The 19456-nt window shown below is 41.8% G+C and overlaps 1 protein-coding gene across 6 annotated transcripts in view; it reads right to left on the bottom strand.

Annotated features, from left to right (window-relative positions):
* KIDINS220 (kinase D interacting substrate 220) overlaps window positions 1–19456 on the bottom strand; it is a 171681-nt gene that overhangs the window by 100001 nt on the left and 52224 nt on the right. For all 6 annotated transcript variants that reach the window (XM_074947688.1, XM_074947690.1, XM_074947691.1 and 3 more), the window contains exons 17-21: window positions 14218–14507; window positions 11769–11909; window positions 11005–11248; window positions 10731–10819; window positions 302–446 (exon numbers count right to left, since the gene is read on the bottom strand). In XM_074947688.1, the coding sequence (XP_074803789.1) occupies window positions 302–446; window positions 10731–10819; window positions 11005–11248; window positions 11769–11909; window positions 14218–14507 (909 nt within the window). The remainder of the gene's footprint in view (window positions 1–301; window positions 447–10730; window positions 10820–11004; window positions 11249–11768; window positions 11910–14217; window positions 14508–19456) is intronic.

The following is a 19456-nucleotide window of genomic DNA, read 5'->3' as shown; positions in this document are numbered from 1 at the left end:
GCATTCTAGGAAAGCATCTTACTTTAGAAATAGGATTTTTTAAAAAACATTTGGAAACAAATGCATGAATTTTGCCCTTCATATACGTTACTCTTTCACCTACAACCTTTTAAATAGTGCCTCATACTAAGTATTTTGGAGTATTCATAGCTTATTTTAAATTTTTACACAGTGCTTTTCTGTGATTTTTTGTACTAATATTACAGTAAGTATGCACCTCAGTGTGTTGCACCATTCCTACAATTCTGATCAATCACCACAACAAACTGCTTAGAGTGCACAATGAACACGTCAAACTCACCTGTCACGGAAACAATATTGAGTAATCTTCTCATGGTTTGAGGACTGATATCACTAAACCAGTCCTCTGTAACCAGAAGCTTGGTCAGATCAAAAGACATCTGGCGTGTAATAGTCCGCTGCATCTGTCGTCTTCGGTAAGTATCCTGACAAATAAAAAAAACAAAATAATGATTAGTTTCTCCAAACTGTACATACCTGAAGGGCTTCTCATTTCAGGTTTTGTGCTTAAAAATATTCTAATTTTTACAAGTTCAGCCAAAGGCACAGATTTGTTCTCAAATACAATGAAAATATTTTCACAGAAAAAAAAATGTTCTTTGGCTAAACTATATAATATTCAATACAAGCAACACAAGTTGTAAATTATTTCTAATAAGCCACATTACTATGCCTTACAAACAATAGCAGAGTTTTTTCACACCACAATTATGAATGACAAAATACAATGGTAAGTCACAATATTTTGTTCGAACACAACAATTTTTAACATTGATAAAACCACTTTTTAAATGAAGGCAAAAAAACCACAAAAGAGCATATCTTTGCTTTGGAGGAATCAAAAAATCCTCATTCATAGCCCTAGCATCTGTCACACAGAAACTGATATAGGAGGCAGTTGCGAAGCCAAGCCTCTTTGTGGTTGTTAGATATGACCCCCCAGACCCCACCTTGGGTACAGATTGAACAAGAATTTGTATACTCTCTCCCCCCCTTTCAGGCATTGTAGAATCAAATTACTATAGATTAGATGGCTCCAACAATAACAGCTGTTAGGCAAGCTTGGTCAAACTTGACTAGAAAGTTCTGCTGCCATCCATTCTTTCATGTAGAGGTGGTCCTACAGAGCAATCCTATCCTTAAAATCTGTGGCAAAATCTTGATGTGAAGGGATTGGATGGAGAGAGCAATGACGACTGTCACAGCTAATTGACAATGATACATTTAAACCAGATCTAGATCTTCAGCAACAATTTGGCTTGCCCTGCTCCAGACCATGGAAATATCTCCAGCTAAAGCATTTACTTACAAATACATTTGGACCAGATCCATTGGGAGCTCCACAACCTCCAGAACTTTTATTATATTGAAAAAAAACTTCCTGGCCAGAGTTATCCTTTTAGGATTTTCTGGCCCAAAAAAAACTCTGCCAAGGATTCATAATTTGCAAGTCACTTGGAATAGAAATTTAGATATGCAACTATCTCCAAATCAATGAAATATAATTGTATCTAATGTTAAAAAAGCAACTATAGACATGAGACTATGGCTTATCCACCAAAAGACACTTTTTCAAATATACTGGTCCCCACACAGCTTAATAGTAATGGGCCTCATAAATGCCGGCCCCTGTTGAAAATGTAATTTCTTTGATGCTACATTAGCTCATGGGTTTTCGGAGTGCCCTTGTATCAAGAATTTTCTCGTATGAGATGGGTCAAAGGAACAGTCCGATATTGGATGCTAAATTGGAGCTAATCCCCTTAAGTTTCATTCTTCTATATATTTCTGCTATCTGGTAGTTACCTGGTAACAAGGTGGCATGCTTCCATCATGCAGCTTTGGTCACTAAAAAAATTAAACCTGAAAAAATGGAAAAGTTGATCCCCATCTAATACTGATGCCTGCCTCGGTGACACAGCTGACCTCACGGCTAACAAATGACTGGAATTCCGCAGGAAGAGAATGTCTGAAAAATTCCAAGCAATTTTGGCTGATTTTTTAGCAGTCTATGATAATGTAGACCCTGAAAACAGTTTTGTCGATTCCCCTCCCCTCCCTTTTTCCTAACTCTTTATTTACTTTGTGTAGTGTGATGAATCTGGTATTTTGGTATATTTGTTATATTTGGAAACATTAGTAAGTTATAAATATGAAAAAACTGATATAGGAGGCAGAAGAGAGACAGCAACAGAGTACCGTGCTAGTAGTAGTAGTTTTTGCTTTTGTGGTTAAGGACATAAAAAGTCCCTTTCTTTCTTTGCAAATGGGATAGAAGGACTCTGCTCATGTGTGGGGAGCAGCGAAGGGAAGAAGTTACTCACTTTCTGCAGTAATGATGGTTCTTTAAGATGTGTGTCCCTCTGGGTGCTCCCCTGTAGATATGCTTGTGTCCCTGCACTGCTAATCGGAGAACTTTGATAGCAATGTCCGTTAGGCCCACACATGTGCTGTCTCTCCTTGTGCCCTGCCACGAGGCTAGCTAGCGCACGTGGGCTGACCCTTCTCAGTTATTTCTCTACCCCCGAGTCATAGACAAAAATTTCAAAGTAGAGGGGAGGAGGGTGGGTTGTGGGGCACCCATAGGCACACACATCTCGAAGAACCATCGTCACTGAACAAGTTAATAACTACTTATTCTTTGAGTAGTCTCCCTATGGGTGCTCCAGTGTAGGTGACTTCCAAACAGTATCCCACTGGAGGGCTGGGACTTCAGAGTCAGGTCAGTTACAGATGACCGTACTGTCACCACTCAATAGATTTCTGAGATAGGGACATTCCTGAAAAAGGCAGCAGATGAGGAGATAGACCTCGTGGAGAGTGTGCAAATACTCTCTAGCCGGGTCATGTTGTGAACCTGATAATAGTGTCTAATGCAGTTTGAGACCCACTTGGAGAGTATCTGGGCTCATATTGCTGAGCCCTGGGATCTTTCCGCAATAGAAAGGAAAAGCTTAGGAGACTTCCTAAAAGCCTTTGTCCTGTCTAGGTAGAAGGCTAGACCTATTCTGACATCTAATGTGTGTAATATAGCCTCCCTGTTGTGGTGGTGAGGCTTGGGTAGAAAATTGGTCTGTGTGGAAGGGGGAGGTTACCTTACAGATGAATTTTGGATGTGGCCTGAGCATAACCTTGTCCCTAAAGAATAGTGTGTAGGAAGGAGCCATCAAAACCACTATTTGTCCTATTCTAACCGAGGTGATTGCTATCAGGAAGGCCGTTTTCATTGAGAGGTGTGTAAGTGAACAGGTGGCCATGGGTTCGAAAGGAGGTCTAGTCAGGCCTTTCAACACCAGGTTTAGATCCCATGTAGGGGTAGGATACTGGGGTTGTGAGAAAAGCCAACTCAAGGAATCATTTAGTGGTTGGGTATGATAGCACTGAGTATCCCTCTACTTGTCGATGGAAGGCTGCTATAGCTGCTAGGTGGATCAGGAGAGAACTGAGACAGTCCTGATCTTTTTAGAGTCAGTACATAGTCTAGGATCTTTGGAAGAGTTGCAATGTCATGGAGATTTGTTGGGAAGTACACCAAATCCGGAACCTGGACCATTTCTGCAGGTAAGTAAGATTTATCAAGGACTTCCTACTGTGTAGCAATACCTCTTGTACCTCCTTCAAGCAGGAGATCTTTATGCACTGGAACCATGAAGGAGCCACATCTTGAGGTGAAGAATCCCCAGACTGGGGTGTAGAGTGCATCCTTCGTTCTGCGAGAGGAGGTACAGAGTGGAGTGGAGAGAGATCTGTGGGCATGTCACAAGTTGTGACAGGTAAGAGTACCAAGTCTGTCTTGGCCAAGTGGAAGCAATCAGTATGATGTGTGCTTCTTCTCTTTTTATTTTTAATAGGACTTTCAACAGTAAGGGAAATGGAGGAAAGATGCAGAGAAGTTCCCTGTCCCAGGGAAGGAGATCATTGCACAAGGAGTGTTGCCCCATCCCTGATCTAGAGCAGTAACATGGATATTTCTTCTTCAGGTAAGTGGCAAACAGGTCTGTGGTTGGTGTCCCCCACCGCCCGAACAGGTCATGGAGTACTGCTGGGTTTATCTCCCATTTGTGGTCGTGCGGGAACTTGCGACTGACACTGTCCACTATCAAATTGTGTGTGCTCGGAAGGTAAGCTGCTGCTAGCGTAACATTATGGGAGAAGCACCAGTTCCATAGTTTTATTGCTTCTGCATAGAGGGAAGGTGATCTGGCTCCCCTTTTTTGGTTTAAGTAATACATACATGCTATGTTGTCTGTTAGGACTCTCATGTGTGATCCCTTGATCAGCAGGAGGAAATGGGCACAGGCATTCCTGACCACCCTGAGCTCGAAGAGGATGTAAAAGGATATCTCCGTGGATGATCACTGGCCTTTTGCTGTGAGGTCATTTAGATGTGTGCCCCATCCTATGAGGTATGTGTCAGTGATGAGAAGCAATGACCGGGGGCGGAGTAAGAGCACTCTGGCCTACAAGTCAAGGTTGCAGCCTATGAATTCCAGGTGCTGCACTGGAGTGAGGGTTGATTTCTGGGCGTCGATCTATAGGCCCAGCTCTGTGAACAAGTGTATTGTGGATTTGGTGACTCAGCAAGCGTCTTGAAAGGACCAGGCTGTGAGGAGACAATCATCCAGGTAGAGGTAAATCATGATTCCTTGGGAGCATAGGTGCACACCCACTACTGAGAGGTCCTTGGAGAATACTCTCAGAGCTTATGATAGCCCAGAGGGGAGTACTCTGTACTGATAGTGGTCTTGTCCCAGGGTAAATCTAAGCAATCGTCTGTGGGATGATAGGATTGTGATATGGACGTAGGCATCCTGAAGGTCAAGGGAAGAAAATCAGTATCCCTGTTCCAATGCTGGAATAATCGTAGCTAGAGTGACCTTTTTGAATTTTTGAGCTTTGCTAAACTTGTTGAGTGCTCTGAGATCTAGCATGGGTCTCCAACCTCCCTTCCTCTTGGTTATTAGGAAATAGCAAGAGTAAAAACCTTTGCCTCATAGATGTTGAGGTACTGGTTCTATGGCTCCTAACTGGAGGAGACTATCTCTTGTTGTAGTAAACTCTCGTAAGAGGGATAGGGAAAGGTTTTGTGGAGGGGTGAGGAAGGTAAAGTGGATGGAATACCCATTATGAACAATTTCCAGGATCCATCGGTCCAGTGTTATATGTTCCCAAGTGCTGCGGAACATTCCAAGGCGGTAGGAAGAGTTGGTCAGCTGTAGCAGTTGGGGGGAGTGGTCTGTTGATGCCTCGACCAACACATCAAAATCTGTGTTTGGAAGTGGTTGGTTGCAACATGGAAGACTATGGGCCAAATGGTTTATGCCCGGGTAACATAGCTTTCTTTCTCTGAAGTTCATAATATGAAAACTTTGGAAAAGTTTGAAAACTCGCAGTGATTGGGGGAGGTCCTGGACAATTGGAAAAAGGCAAATATAGTGCCCATCTTTTAAAAAGGGAAGAAGGAGAATCCGGGGAACTACAGACCAGTCAGCCTCACCTCCGTCCCTGGAAAAATCATGGCGCAGGTCCTCAAGGAATCCATTTTGAAGCACTTGGAGGAGAGGAAGGTGATCGGGAACAGTCAGCATGGATTCACCAAGGGCAAGTCATGCCTGACCAACCTGATTGCCTTCTATGATGAGATAACTGGCTCTATGGCTATGGGAAAGTGGTGAATGTAATATATCTTGACTTTAGCAAAGCTTTTGATATGGTCTCCCACAGTATTCTTATCAGCTAGTTAAAAAAGTATGGATTGGATGAATGGACTATAAAGTGGATAGAAAGCTGGCTAGATTGTCAGGCTCAACGGGTAGTGATCAACGGCTCGATGTCTAGTTGGCAGCTGGTATCAAGCAGAGTGCCCCGGGGACAGTCCTCGGGCCGGTTTTGTTCAACATCTTTATCAGTAATCAGGATGATGGGATTAATTGCACCCTCAGCAAGTTCACAGATGACACTAAGCTGCGGGGGGAGAGGTAGATACGATGGAGGGTAGGGATAGGGTCCAGAGTGACCTAGACAAATTGGAGGATTGGGCCAAAATAAATCTGATGAGGTTCAACAAGGACAAATGCAGAGTTCTGCACTTAGGAAGGAAGAATCCCATGCACAGCTACAGGCTGGGGACCGACTGGCTAAGCAGCAGTTCTGCAGAAAAGGACCTGGGGATTACAGTGGAAGAGAAGCTGGATATGAGTCAGTAGTGTGCCCTTGTTGCCAAGAAGGCCAATGGCATATTGGGCTGTATATTAGTAGAAGCATTGCCAGCAGATCGAGGGAAGTGATTATTCCCCTCTATTCAGCACTGGTGAGGCCACACATGGAGTACTGCATCCAGTTTTGTCCCCCCACTACAGAAGGGATGTGGACAAATTGGAGAGAGTCCAGTGGAGGGCAAGAAAACGATTAGGGGGCTGAAGCACATGAGTTACGAGGAGAGGCTGAGGGAACTGGGGTTATTTAGTCTGCAGAAGAGAAGAGTGAGGGGGGATTTTATAGCAGCCTTCAATTACTTGAAGGAGGGTTCCAAAGAGGATGGAGCTAGGCTGTTCTCAGTGGTGACAGATGACAGAACAAGAAGCAATGGTCTCAATTTGCAGTGGGGGAGGTCTAGGTTGGATATTAGGAAACACTATTTCACTGGGAGGGTGGTGAAGCACTGGAATGGGTTACCTAGGGAGGTGGTGGAATCTCCATCCTTAGAGATTTTTAAGGCCTGGCTTGACAAAGCCTTGGCTGAGATGATTTAGTTGGTGTTGGTCCTGCTTTGAGTAGGAGATTGGACTGGATGACCTCCTGAGGTCTCTTCCAACCCTAATATTCTCTGATTCTATAATAGCGCTGAGTTGTGTATTGGGAGGTGTGTGATTTGTGTTGGGACTGCAGACTGAATTCTGTCTTTTGTCTGGGCGTGTAGATCCCTAACAAGTGGACAGCAGCCCTAGAATCTTTAATAGTATGAAGAGATGGGTCCGTCTTCTCCGAAGAGCCTGGTGCTTTGAAAGAGAAGGTCTTTGACAGTCAACTAGCTCTTTAGGGAAGTCTGAAAGATGTAACCACGGCACAGCCACATAACCACTACCGTGGAAATGGACTGGGTCACTGTGTCAGCTGCACTGAAGGCAGACTTTAGTGCTGTTTTGCCTCCTAGCTCTCCCTCCCGGATGCCAGCTTTGAACTGGTCGAGCTGTGACTCAGGAAGCTGATCAATAAAGTTGCTAAGTTTCCAATAGTTGACAGTCATATTTCGCCATTAAGGCTTGATAATTATTGATTCGAAACTGTACTGTGGCCAAGGAATAGGCTTTGATCCCGAAGAGGTCCAAGCGTGTCCAATCCCATTCATAGGGAGTGGACCTTATTTGGTATTACAGCCACGAGAGTTTAATGCATAGACGACAATGGAGTTGGGGGGAACCTAGGAGAAGAAGAATTCCGCCTCCCCACCCAGGCATAATTTTTTTTTCCCAGCCCACTTACAAATAGATGTCACCTATGCTGAGGTTTGCCAGATGGTTTTTGAGGGGTCCAGGAGAGCCTCATTAATGGGAAGGGCTATTTTAGAGGATGAGGAGGAGCGTAATACATGAACTTTGTGATGGGTGTCCTTGACTTCCTCCAAGGGAATCTGCAGTGTATCTGCAACTCTCTTTGCCAAGTCCTGGAAAAGCTGGAAGACTTCAGCTAAGGACACTGGTGGAGGCATGATGGGCCTTATCTTGGGAGGAGGAAGATATGTTGGTCCTCCAAGTCACCTCTTCCTCAGTGCCACCCTCCTGTTCCTCCACAATCTCTTCTGGAAGTTCCAAGATTCTGGATCCATGGCCAAGGGGTCACGTCTCAGGGGTTCACGAGTAAAACTGGAAGCCCGAGAAACGTGGGGGTGATATACAGCCCAAGGATCCCAGCATGGCCACTTGGGCAGTGGACTAAAGCAGGTGGTGGTTTCCATGTGGTAGTGGGGCTGTCTGAGGGTATGCTCGGGGGGCCTCTTAGTAGAGGGTACCATAGGGAGTATGAGAGGAATAGTGGGAAACGGCCTCCTCCATCTTGCTGTCTGAGTCTGCACTGAAGAGGGGAGGTGTGCGGAGAAGACTTGGTGCTGAGGTCCCGGTGTCAAGAAGAGGAGACTCTGGTACATCAGATACCTGGAGGTCTCTTAAGTGCTGGAATTCTGGCAGTGCTGATCAATCTGGTGCCACTGGTGGTACCAACGGAGCTGGGAATCTTGCCCGCACCAAATACCCCAGGGCTGGATGGGGCATTGATGACAGCACCGATGGTACAGTGTGTACCGGCAGCATCTTCTTACTGGAGTGCTGGCTCCTATCTTTGTCCGTTGATACCACTGACTCGGTGCCTGTGCCCATCGGATCTTTAGAAGCGTAAATGGTACCTGCCACTCCAGATCTTCATGAGCCATGGATGCTGGGATTGTCTTGGTGTTAATGGTACCAAGCATGCTGGAGATTTTTTATGGCTGGCTCGGGGCTCAATCTGGGGACTTCCCACTCTCTTTTTTGATGACTTATGAGAGGGGTCTGGGGCTGATTTCTTAAACCCACGGTCCTTGGATGTTGAGCGCTGTGGGAAAGACTCACGTTTTCCAGGCGACTCTCAGCACAGGTCTGAGGTGAGGTTGGAGGGCTGCTTCCATGAAGATGATCTTTTGTCTCAACATCCTGTCCTTTCAAGACCTGGGTCTGAGTTGCTTGCAGAGACCACACTTCTGTGAGATGTGGCCTTCCCCAAAGCAGCGTATGCACCAGGACTGCTTGTCTGCGACAGGGCTGGCCTCTTTGCAGGAGAGGCACTTCTCGAAGCCTGGTGAACCAGGCATACCCCATTGGGAGAAGGATCCTCCAGAAAAAAAGGGGAGGAAATAAAATCTTGTTTCTTTTGTTTTTGTTTGGGAAGAAAAAATAAAGAGAAAAAAACTACAGCTAACACTGGGGAGACTAACTACAGAAATGTTAAAGCAGCAAATGGTCGCAAACAGACTGCTAACTCTAGCCAGGGGCAGTTGAAAAGGAACTGAGGAGGGGCAGCTTCAAGGTGGGGCACAAGGAGAGTCAGCGCATGTGCGGTCCTAACGGACACTGCTACCAAAGTTCTCCAATCAGCAATCATAGAATCATAGAATATTAGGGTTGGAAGAGACCTCAAGAGGTCATCTAGTCCAATCCCCTGCTCAAAGCAGGACCAACACTAACTAAATCAAATGCAGGGACACAAGCACTCCTACAGTGGTGCACCCATAGGGACACTATTCAAAGAAGAACCAGGTTTACAGGAGCTGTTTATTTCTACTACTGGGTGTACAAATTATAACATTAATTCTCCTTGTCCAGAAGCGCAGAGACTACAGAGAAGCTCTGCACAGAACAACAAGTAGAGAAATCAAAGCTGTGCATCTACATTGTTCCAGGCTACTCTTCTTGATAGAGTCCTGCTTCGGAAGCACCAACCAGTGACGATGAAAGGTTAGGCTACAAAGAGGGATCTACAAAGTCAAATATGGATCTAGGTCTGAGTTATTTGAAAATTATTACCTTTCTTCTTGTGTCTCATCCTAGCATTTGAGATTAGCTTGAGGCACTCCAGCTAACAGCCCCTAGATTTAAATTAGGGCTGTCGATTAATCACAGTTAACTCACGCGATTAACTAAAAAAAATTGTGATTAATCGCAGTTTTAATCACACTGTTAAATAACAGACTACCAATTGAAATTTATTAAATATTTTGGATGTTTTTCTACATTTTCATATATATTGTATTGTGTGTTGTAATTGAAATCAGTGTGTATTATTTTTTATTACAAATATTTGCACTGTAAAAATGATAAACAAAAGAAATTGTATTTTTCAATTCACTTCATACGAGTACTGCAGTGTAATCTTCGTGAAAGTGCAATTTACAAATGTAGATTTTTTTTTTTGTTAACGTGTCTGGCATGTAAATATCTTGTGACGCTGGCTACAACAGTGCCATGAGAACACCTGTTCTTACTTTCAGGTGACATTGTAAACAAGAAGCAGGCAACATTATCTCCTGCAAACGTAAACAAACTGGTTTGTCTGAGCGATTGGCTGAACAAGAAGTAGGACTGAGTGGACTTGCAGGCTGTAAAGTTTTAAATTGTTTTATTTTTTAATGAAGTTTTTTTTTTTTTTTACATAATTCTACATTTGTAAATTCTACTTTCATGATAAAGAGACTGCACTACAGAACTTCTATTAGGTGAACTGAAAATTACTATTTCTTTTGTTCTTTTACAGTGCAAACACTTGTAATCAAAAATAAATATAAAGTGAGCATTGTACACTTTGTATTCTGTGTTGTAACTGAAATCAATATATTTGAAAATGTAGAAAACATCCAAAAATATTTAAATAAATGGTATTCTATTATTGTTTAACAGTGTGATTAATCGCCTGACAGCCCTAATTTAAATGTTTGTGGAATAGCTGTCTCCATAATTGGATAGAATCTGAAATGTGCTTCTCAGCTGCTCTGCCCAAGCCTGAGTTTGCTGACCTTCAAGTCAGACTTTTTATTAACGGATGATTTTTGTTGATTTCAAGGAGAGGGTTTGATGTGCCTTTGAAGGTGATATTGTGATAAAATTATTTTGAATTACCATAATTAAATCAAAAATAGATACATATTATAAATATCTCTTCTTTTATGTTGCTATCTTTCTCACCCGTCTATTAAGAGCAGTTTTGCTGCCAAGTTTGGTCATCTCTCCAAGGCTATTCTGAGAAACTCTTCTGTCAACTTCTTCATGTATTCCTAAAGAATGACATTTTCCCCATTAAAATACATTTCACTCTTCCATTTCATCTGCTTATTCCAACTGTAAAATGTCTAAAGTTACCAAATATTTGCACAAGATGTTATTAAAAAGCTAAAGATTAATGGTTTCAAGATTACTTATTTTATAACCTTGTTATAGTCTCCTTGCATTATAAATTTACCTGAAGTATCTGTATATGGAATATCTCCATTGGTAGTTGAAGCTACCATCAGCTTTTTTGCACTACTGAGCCCACGACTGTTAAGAAAGACAGGCAAATGGACAATATTTCTCATGTAATCATGTCCATTTATGTTCGAATCACGTAACACACTATTGAGGTTCTGGTTAATTGCCTTTATAATAATATGTGGGTCACTTGCAAAAATGGCAATAAATGGGCCTTTTGAAAACAGGACTCGTACCTGCAATCAGAAAAAAAGGTAGATTGTAAATTGGTTTTTTACTATGTGCCATTAAACATTCTTATAGTTAAATTTTTATATTTATTTTGTTTTGATGAGTTCAATAGACAAACTATATGGAACACAACATATTTTTTCTACTACATTTACTGTCAGAAGTAATTATATTAAATAGTACCATGAAAATAATATGCTTGATATACCACTACAAATTAATACCAAATTTGTAACTCCTGAAAATTTGTCAGCTAAAATATCCTTTTAATTTATATAAATTTTAGTTGAGAAGTTTGAAAAAACTCTTCAACCAAAAAAACTAAGCTCAAGATGACACTAATTCATAGCGCCTTAGATCTCAAAGCACTTATTCATTAAAGAGTTATTCTCAACACTTCTGGGAGCAGATCCTTCACTGGTGTAAACAGTTACAGGTTCTATTGGAGCTAGGACAATTTACACAAGCTGAGGATCTGTTCCCTAGGAGGTAGGCAAAAATCATCTCTGCAAAATAACAACTCACTGTGTCAAGCATCTGTAGAACTTTGTCTTGTTCACAAGCATCCAATCCATCTATAATTACGACAAGTCTTGTCTGATTCTGAGTGAAGCTATCAATAGTTTTTGCCATTTTGGCCATCAGTTCCACTTCACACTTCAGAACCTAAAAAAGTTAAAAAAAGAACCTTTTTTTTAAAATGTCATTCCTTTTAAAAATTATCTATCCATCCCAACAATATTTTAATATTATTAACTAAAACTTTAATTACTGAAAGGGGAAAAGATAAATACAATGGAATTAAAAAAGAAATCAGTTAAATAACCATGAAAACACAGTTATTTATTTGAAACGGGATTTTTTTCTTCCTTAAAGAGAGTTTAAGAGGGCTGTTCTGAAAGGATGAATATTTTTAGTTTCTGTAGTTTTGGTCTGGTCACAGACTGTCATAAGTTAATATAATACTAGCTTCATTTAACAGTGATAAATTAATACACATTTACAGTAACTCAGCATTTCAAGAGTGAGTCAAAAGAGTTCAAAACATCTGTAGCTTCTTCTAATTTTTCCAGTGAAATAGAAGAAAACTCTTTGCATAAAATTTACGCTATCTGCCTTCCTGTTTGAATGTCTTTTGTAGCTTTGTGTAGAAACCTTAAACGCTTCACAATAAATATTATAAGTAAATTTTTTAGTGTTTTTTTTTAAGTTTAAGTGGGAGTGGACTGCGGGACAAAAGGATGCAAGTGCAGTTCCTGATGGAAATGATTTTCTTCATAAATAGCTGTGCATGGAACATTCTCCACTGTAAGATAAACATGATGGAACTGTGTAGCTCCTAACTTAAATCGGACAGACAAGATTTCATGAGAACCCAGCCCCAAGCAAACAAGTTTAGGTACAGAGCACGTAAGTTTTGATCAAGGAAAAGAGACAGTCATGAACAAATTTTAGCCAGCGCCTAATTTCAAAGACTTCTTAAAAATTTAAGAAAAACTAAACAAAAACTATATAAAAATTCAAAGGGTATAAAAATATAACCCTCTGAGAAATTTAACACTGATTTTCCTCTTTGAAAAAAGTGGCCAAACAGGAATTTAAGCCCCATTTTAATCACATTTTAGAATGCAACCATAACTATGGAGTCCCCACCGGGCTTCTCCATAAACAGTAGCAACACCAGTAAATGCTATCACTTTTGCTACCAAGTGTTTAACTGGCTCTTAAAAATTAAGTCACTCTATCATTGGCTGCATTCTTTTCTTAACCAAAGATACTATGGATGGCAAATGACTGACAATGCTCAAAGTAATTTATTCTTTATTAACTTTGTGGTAAAGTTTCTATGATTATATTGAATCTTAACAGTACTTGAAGCAATTGCTTTTATCACATTACTGCAGGTCCTATGATGGGGTGCCCAACTCACACATGCCCTGAGCAGGCTAATGTGGGCCAGGAGTGGCCAACTAACATCACATGTTGCACCTGGAGGGGAACAACGGATTGACAGGGCCTAGTGGCAGAAGAAGCACAGCTGGGGGAGGAGCCAGGATAGGAGTATAAAGCCAGGAAGTGAGAGCAGGAGGGGGCTGCCAGGAGGAGGTCTGCAGTCACTCCCTAGAGAGAAAGAAAGTTGTCCAGAAACAAAAAGGAGACCCAGGAGGAGAATAAGCCCTGGGGTCCTGCCCTGAAGGGGGAGTCTGGCAAGAGGTTGAGACGGGTGAAGCAGCCACAGGGAGCAGAGGAATGTCCAGTGGTAAACCCAGAGAAAGCCAAGGAGATGGAGAGGTAGAGTAGGAAATGGCCCAGGGAAACAGCAACAGGGTGCAAGTCTGAGCAGACCTGAATTGCTAGTCATAGGGTTCCTGAACTGGAACCTGGAGTAGTGGATGGACCCACGTTCCCCTATCAGCCACTGGGAAAGTGGCACAGCACTGGAGACATGAAATGGAAGACCTTTTGAGGCAGCATCCAGACAGCTTGTCTGGCGGGACTTTGCTACCCTTGAGAGGAGGACACTATACGGTGATATGACTGGAGTGTCAACTCACAAAAGACAGAGCACCCTGAGGCCCAAGAGGAAGAGGGGCCACGGTGCAAACAACCAATGAAGGGCGTGCCAGAAGACACGAGATCTAATTCCCAGACCCAACCACAATAAGGAGCACCCTGTGGTGAGTGGGACCCCTTTACAAGGTCATTTAGATAATTTATTGTCTAGAGTATTGTGTCTTTCTACAACAAAGTAAAATTGTAAACTGAAAATGTGTTTAGCCAATCAAGTAATCCTTGGTTGAATAGACAGATCATATGTACTGAATATAATTTTCAGATGACAGCAATTTTCATTTATTTGAAAACTTGTTCTAATGTTTGAGAGGTTTGGTTTGATCAGATGGATGACATTCTATAGTAAGAGGATTATTATACTTCTTTGTGTTAATGAATGATTCATAATATCGATCCTTACCTTCATGAACCCTTCACTTTTCAGTTTGTGAAGCTTGGAAGCAGCATTATGAAGACGTTTTCTCTGGGAATTTAAGACTGAGTCCAACACTTGCCACCATGTACGACAGTTCAAGATAAAGGCCAAACCAACAACACATGCAACCGATATCAGAATAGCATTCACAGTCATGTTCTTTGGATCTACATTAAAAATGACCAGCAGTGTGATCCCAGCAATAACGCAACCAAGTATGAAGAGAAAGATAACAAAGGATGGAAGACAGCAGGTTTTCTTCCATTTCTTTTTACCTATAAAACATAAAATAGTCATTGGATGTTGCATGCATCTCTAAATTTTCTATCCAATTTAATATAAAAATGCTCAAGTTTATAAACTCTGTATAGGATTATAACAGTCTAAAAATGGTGGGCTAAGTTTGGCCAAATTCTTGCAAAGAGGATGTTGGGGTACCAATCCAGTCTTCAGTTTGCAGTTTCTCTTGTCGAAGAGACCCATCCTGTATGCGGGTAGTCTTCGCTGTGAAACAGGCTGATAGCTTCTCACAGTGAGAAGTCCTGGGCTCATGTGTGAAGCAGAGGCAGTCTGTGTTCATGAGTTCTGCAAAGTCTGACAACACTGCCTCTATGGCAGAGGAGAAATAGGATCGCTGCAGGATAAGGGCATAGATTTATAAAAATTTCTTGTTCTGAAGTCTATTTCTGTCATCTGATTTACACTATCCATGCACAAACTCCCTTCCTTTCACTTTTTTTATTTTCATAGGAGGAGGAGGGCTGAAAAAACTATTTTGGTTTTCATTAAGATTTAATCTCAGCAGTTTATTATTCATTATGATTATTTATTAAGCACTGGCAACTGTTTGCTCAAAGCCTGCAGGGTGAGTGAATGTGAATTGTGACAGGTCAAGGCCAGATGGCTATAGAAAAGTAGTGGGAGATAGATATATTAGCTCCAGGCTAAACAAATCCCTGGTACCAGGTTAAGTGAAATGGAAGCTGCTCCAGGTCAATTAAGACACCTGGGGCCAATTAAGAACTTTCCAGAAGGCAAGGAGAATGCTAGGTTGATTGGGACACCTGAAGCCAATCAGGGGCTGGCTGAAACTAGTTAAAAGCCTCCCAGTCAGTCAGGTGGGGGTGCATGTCAGGAACTGTGGAAGGAAGTTGCGCTGTTGGAGAGGCTGAGTAGTACACACCATATCAGGCACAAGGAAGGAGGCCTTGAGGGAAGGGTGAAGTGGAGCTTGAGGAAGTGAGGGCTGCTGTGGGGGAAGTAGCCCAGGGAATTGTACATGACATGTTTCTAAAAGGTCAGCTACCATAGCTGATACTATTAGGGTCCCTGGGCTGGAGCCCGGAGTAGAGGGTGGGCCCGGGCTTCCCCCCCCCCCTTTGCCCCCTGATTAGTCACCGAGACTGGGAGACAACAGAGACTGTGCAAGGAAGGATAACTTCTCCTCACCTCCCTTGCCGGCTTATGATGAAAATGGCTCAGTAGACTGTGACCCTTGTCTCTAGAGAAAGAAGGGTTACGTGGAGGGTCACAGTGAGCCTCTGAGGCTAGCGAAATCCACCAGGAAACGCGGGACCCATGGAGGCAAGGACAGAGCTTTGTCACAGAATATATACCTAAATATTATTGGATTAAATTTTCCAAACCCTCCCTTCCCTTTTGTGGGATCAGTTTGCAAAATTTTCATGTGTACAAACAAATTAGATTGCTAACTACCTGGTTTTAAGTTCAAAACTGACAGATATTCAACTACTAATACTAAAAGAAGTCTCAGAAGTATGAAGTGACCATCTAAGCCACAATCTGATTTTTTTTATCCATGCCCTACTACCTAGTGAAAAAGAGTGAAGAACATCTAGGACCTTCTACTAACAGATGATTCCTCCTGTGAAGTAGGAAACTTTCCACTTCTGACTAAGATGATCAAGAAGCCAGCAAAAATGTCTCCAACTTCATTTGACAAGTGCTAGTATCCTAGATCCCTGTCAGTAAGGGGAGGGGCATGGAACAGAAAAAATAACTGTTTTTGTTGATGGATTATTCTTTTGCCCGTGGACAAATGATGTAATATTTGCACTCCTGTTGATTCTCCTGACTGCATTTAACACTAATTGCATACTCCTGTTTGATGCCTGAGAGCTTGCAGGGATGAAATGAAATTCCTTCTCCTTTCTCTCAAACCAAACCCAGTGGGTAACAATGAGCAATTATTCCTTCAATCTCCAGAGCCCTCACCTGTGGTGTTTCTCAAGGCTCAATCCTCTGCCCATCACATTCACTACCTATATGAAGCCACTGTGTAAAGTGGAATAAACAGCATGGCTGGAGTGCCGGCCGTACACAGATTACACCCACCACATCATCTCTATCATCAACGAAACAGCATCACATACCAGCTTCCTCAGTGCCTGGCCAAAAGCAGCAGGTGCAGCTAAACTCAGGCAAGATGGAGGAAATATTTGAGTGAATTGAGAAGTGCTTTGAAGAACTCATCTTCCCTACAACATCCCATTCTGTTGAGAATGTCTTCCCTCTGACTGTCAAGTCAGTCAGCAGCCTTGGAATGCTTTTGAACTCCTCACTGCTACTGGAAGTACAAATATCTATGGGTGAGAAGAGTCCACCCTTTTCCATTTGTGGTCAGCCAGAAGATTCTGCCCTACTTCTGTCACAGAGTTGGTCACAGTGATAGAGTTGGAAGGGCATAACGAGTGGGGTCCCGCAGGGATCAGTTCTGGATCTGGTTCTGTTCAATATCTTCATCAATGATTTAGATAATGGCATAGAGAGCACTCTTCTAAAAATAAGTTTGCGGACAATACCAAGCTGTGAGGGGTTGCATGTGCTTTGGAGGATAGGATTAAAATTAAAATGATCTGGACAAACTGGAGAAATGGTCTGAAGTGAATAAGATGAAATTCAATAAGGACAAATGTGAAGTACTCCATTTAGGAAGGAACAATCAGTCACACACATACAAAATGGGAAATGACTGCCTAAGAAGGAGTACCGTGGAAAGGGATCTGGAGGTCATAGTGGATCACAAGCTAAATATGAGTCAACACTGTTCCAAAAAAAGCTATCGTCATTCTGAGATGTTGTGACGTTATCTGATTAAACTATGACCATACAGATCATTGTTGCAACCACTGTTATATATTTGCAGCAAATCTTGTACAACGATCATCAAGTAAGGTGTCTATGAAAAGGTTATGATTATCCTATCTGTATGCATGTATCATTTTTGTATTTGAAGTTATAAGTATTGGCTCTATACTTGGATTTCAAATGTTTGCTCCTGGGCTAACGCCCAGCACATCTTGGAGGGACTATCTGAATTAAGTGGCTCATCAAGAAAACACTTGGTTGAATATGGACCATGGGAGACGCCCATCTTCACTGAATGGACTGTCATGTAAACATGCTGTCTGGAATGTAGGTAATGGCTTCCTGCAGTGACTGAGGGAAATTGAGCATGAACATGTGACTTACCCATGTGACTCCAAACTCCATCTTGTTGCTGTAATTTTCCACAACGGGATGCCCTCCACGTGGCAAAATCTATAAAAGGCTCTGGAAACACTTTCACTTTGTCTTCAATCCTGCTTCTTACCTCTGGAGGAACTTTGCTACAAACGGAAGCTCTGAACAATGGACTGAATGACCCATCCAAGCTGTGGATGTACTCCAGAGACTTGACTTAAGCCAGCAGTTTATTCCAACACTGCTACAAGCCTGAACCAAGAACTTTGCCATTACTGTATGTAATTGATTCCTTTAACCAATTTTAACTCTCACCTTTCTTTCTTTTTATGAATAAACCTTTAGATTTTAGATACTAAAGGACTGGCATCAGCGTGATTTTTGGGTAAGATCTAAGTTATATACTGACCTGGGTGTGCGGCTGGTCCTTTGGGATCAGAAGAACCTATTATTTGATGAGACTGGTTGTAAAGAACCACTCATCTCTGAATCCAGTGTTTCTAGTGATGATATAAGAACTGGAATGCCTGCCTTTATGTTTTCTTGTTATCCAGCATGGCGAAACAGGAGTTTACTTTTGTGGCTGGTTTGGTATATCTTATAAAAGAATAAGCACCAGTTTTGGGTTGTGTTTTCCCTATTTCTCAGCAGTTCGTCCTGAATTTGGCATCCTCAGTTGTGACGCACTCAGGCATGGTTACAGATGTATTAGCAGGAGTGTCGTAAGCAAGGTAAGTAGTAATTCTTCTGCTCTACTGCATGCTGATTAGGCCTCAGCTGGATTATTGTGTCTAGTTCTGGGTGCCACATTTCAGGAAAGATGTGGACTAACTGGAGAAAGTCCAGAGAAGAGCAACAATAATGATTAAAGGTCTAGAAAACATGACCTATGAGGGAAGATTGAAAAACTTGGGTTTGTTTAGTCTGGAAAAGAGAAGACAGAGAGGATATGATACCAGTTTTCAAGTACATTAAAGGTTGTTACAAGGAAGAGGGAGAAAAATTGTTCTTCTTAACCTCTGAGGATAGGACAAGAAGCAATGGGCTTAAATTGCAGCAAGGGAGGTTTAGGTAGGAAAAACTTCCTAACTGTCATGGTGGTTAAGCATTGGAATAAATTGCCTAGGACGGTTGTGGAACCTTCATCATTGGAGATTTTTAAGAGCATGTTAGACAAACACCTGTCAGGGATGGTCTAGATAATACTTAATCCTGCAATGAGTGCAGGGGACTGGACTAGATGATCTCTCAAGGTCCCTTCCAGTCCTATGATTCTACAATATGTGCTTTTGGGTCTTCTAAGCTCAGTTTTGTCAATTCATTATTCCCACAAATAAAGTCACACATCCTGAAAAATCTACAACTGAGATAGAATGCAGAAGCCTATTTGCTGAGCAACACTGGTTGCCGTTAACCCATCTCTCCAATGCTCTTTGCTTTGCACGTGTCAAAAAGGAGGTGATTTAAATGGCAAGGAAAATAATTGCAACCTCTAATGAGCTCTATATTCATGAAAAATTCTCAACTATGCTCAAGAATACCTTTTGCTTTCAGCTAATTGTTTTTCTATAATCTTTCTACATAAAAAACCATGGTTTCTCATCTTATTTTTCCAAGGTGAATGGAAAGGGTACAATTACAGCAGTAGTCTATCTTCTACATATCAAAAACTTACAGTTTAAACATAAACAATGTACTGATGTGAAAAAACAGAACACTTTACAACTGCAGTCAAATGGAA

The sequence above is a fragment of the Natator depressus genome, chromosome 3, assembly GCF_965152275.1.
Source record: "Natator depressus isolate rNatDep1 chromosome 3, rNatDep2.hap1, whole genome shotgun sequence".
Lineage (NCBI taxonomy): Eukaryota > Metazoa > Chordata > Testudines > Cheloniidae > Natator > Natator depressus.
Note: the sequence above shows the minus strand (reverse complement) of the source record. Positions and strands in the feature narration are given on the sequence as shown.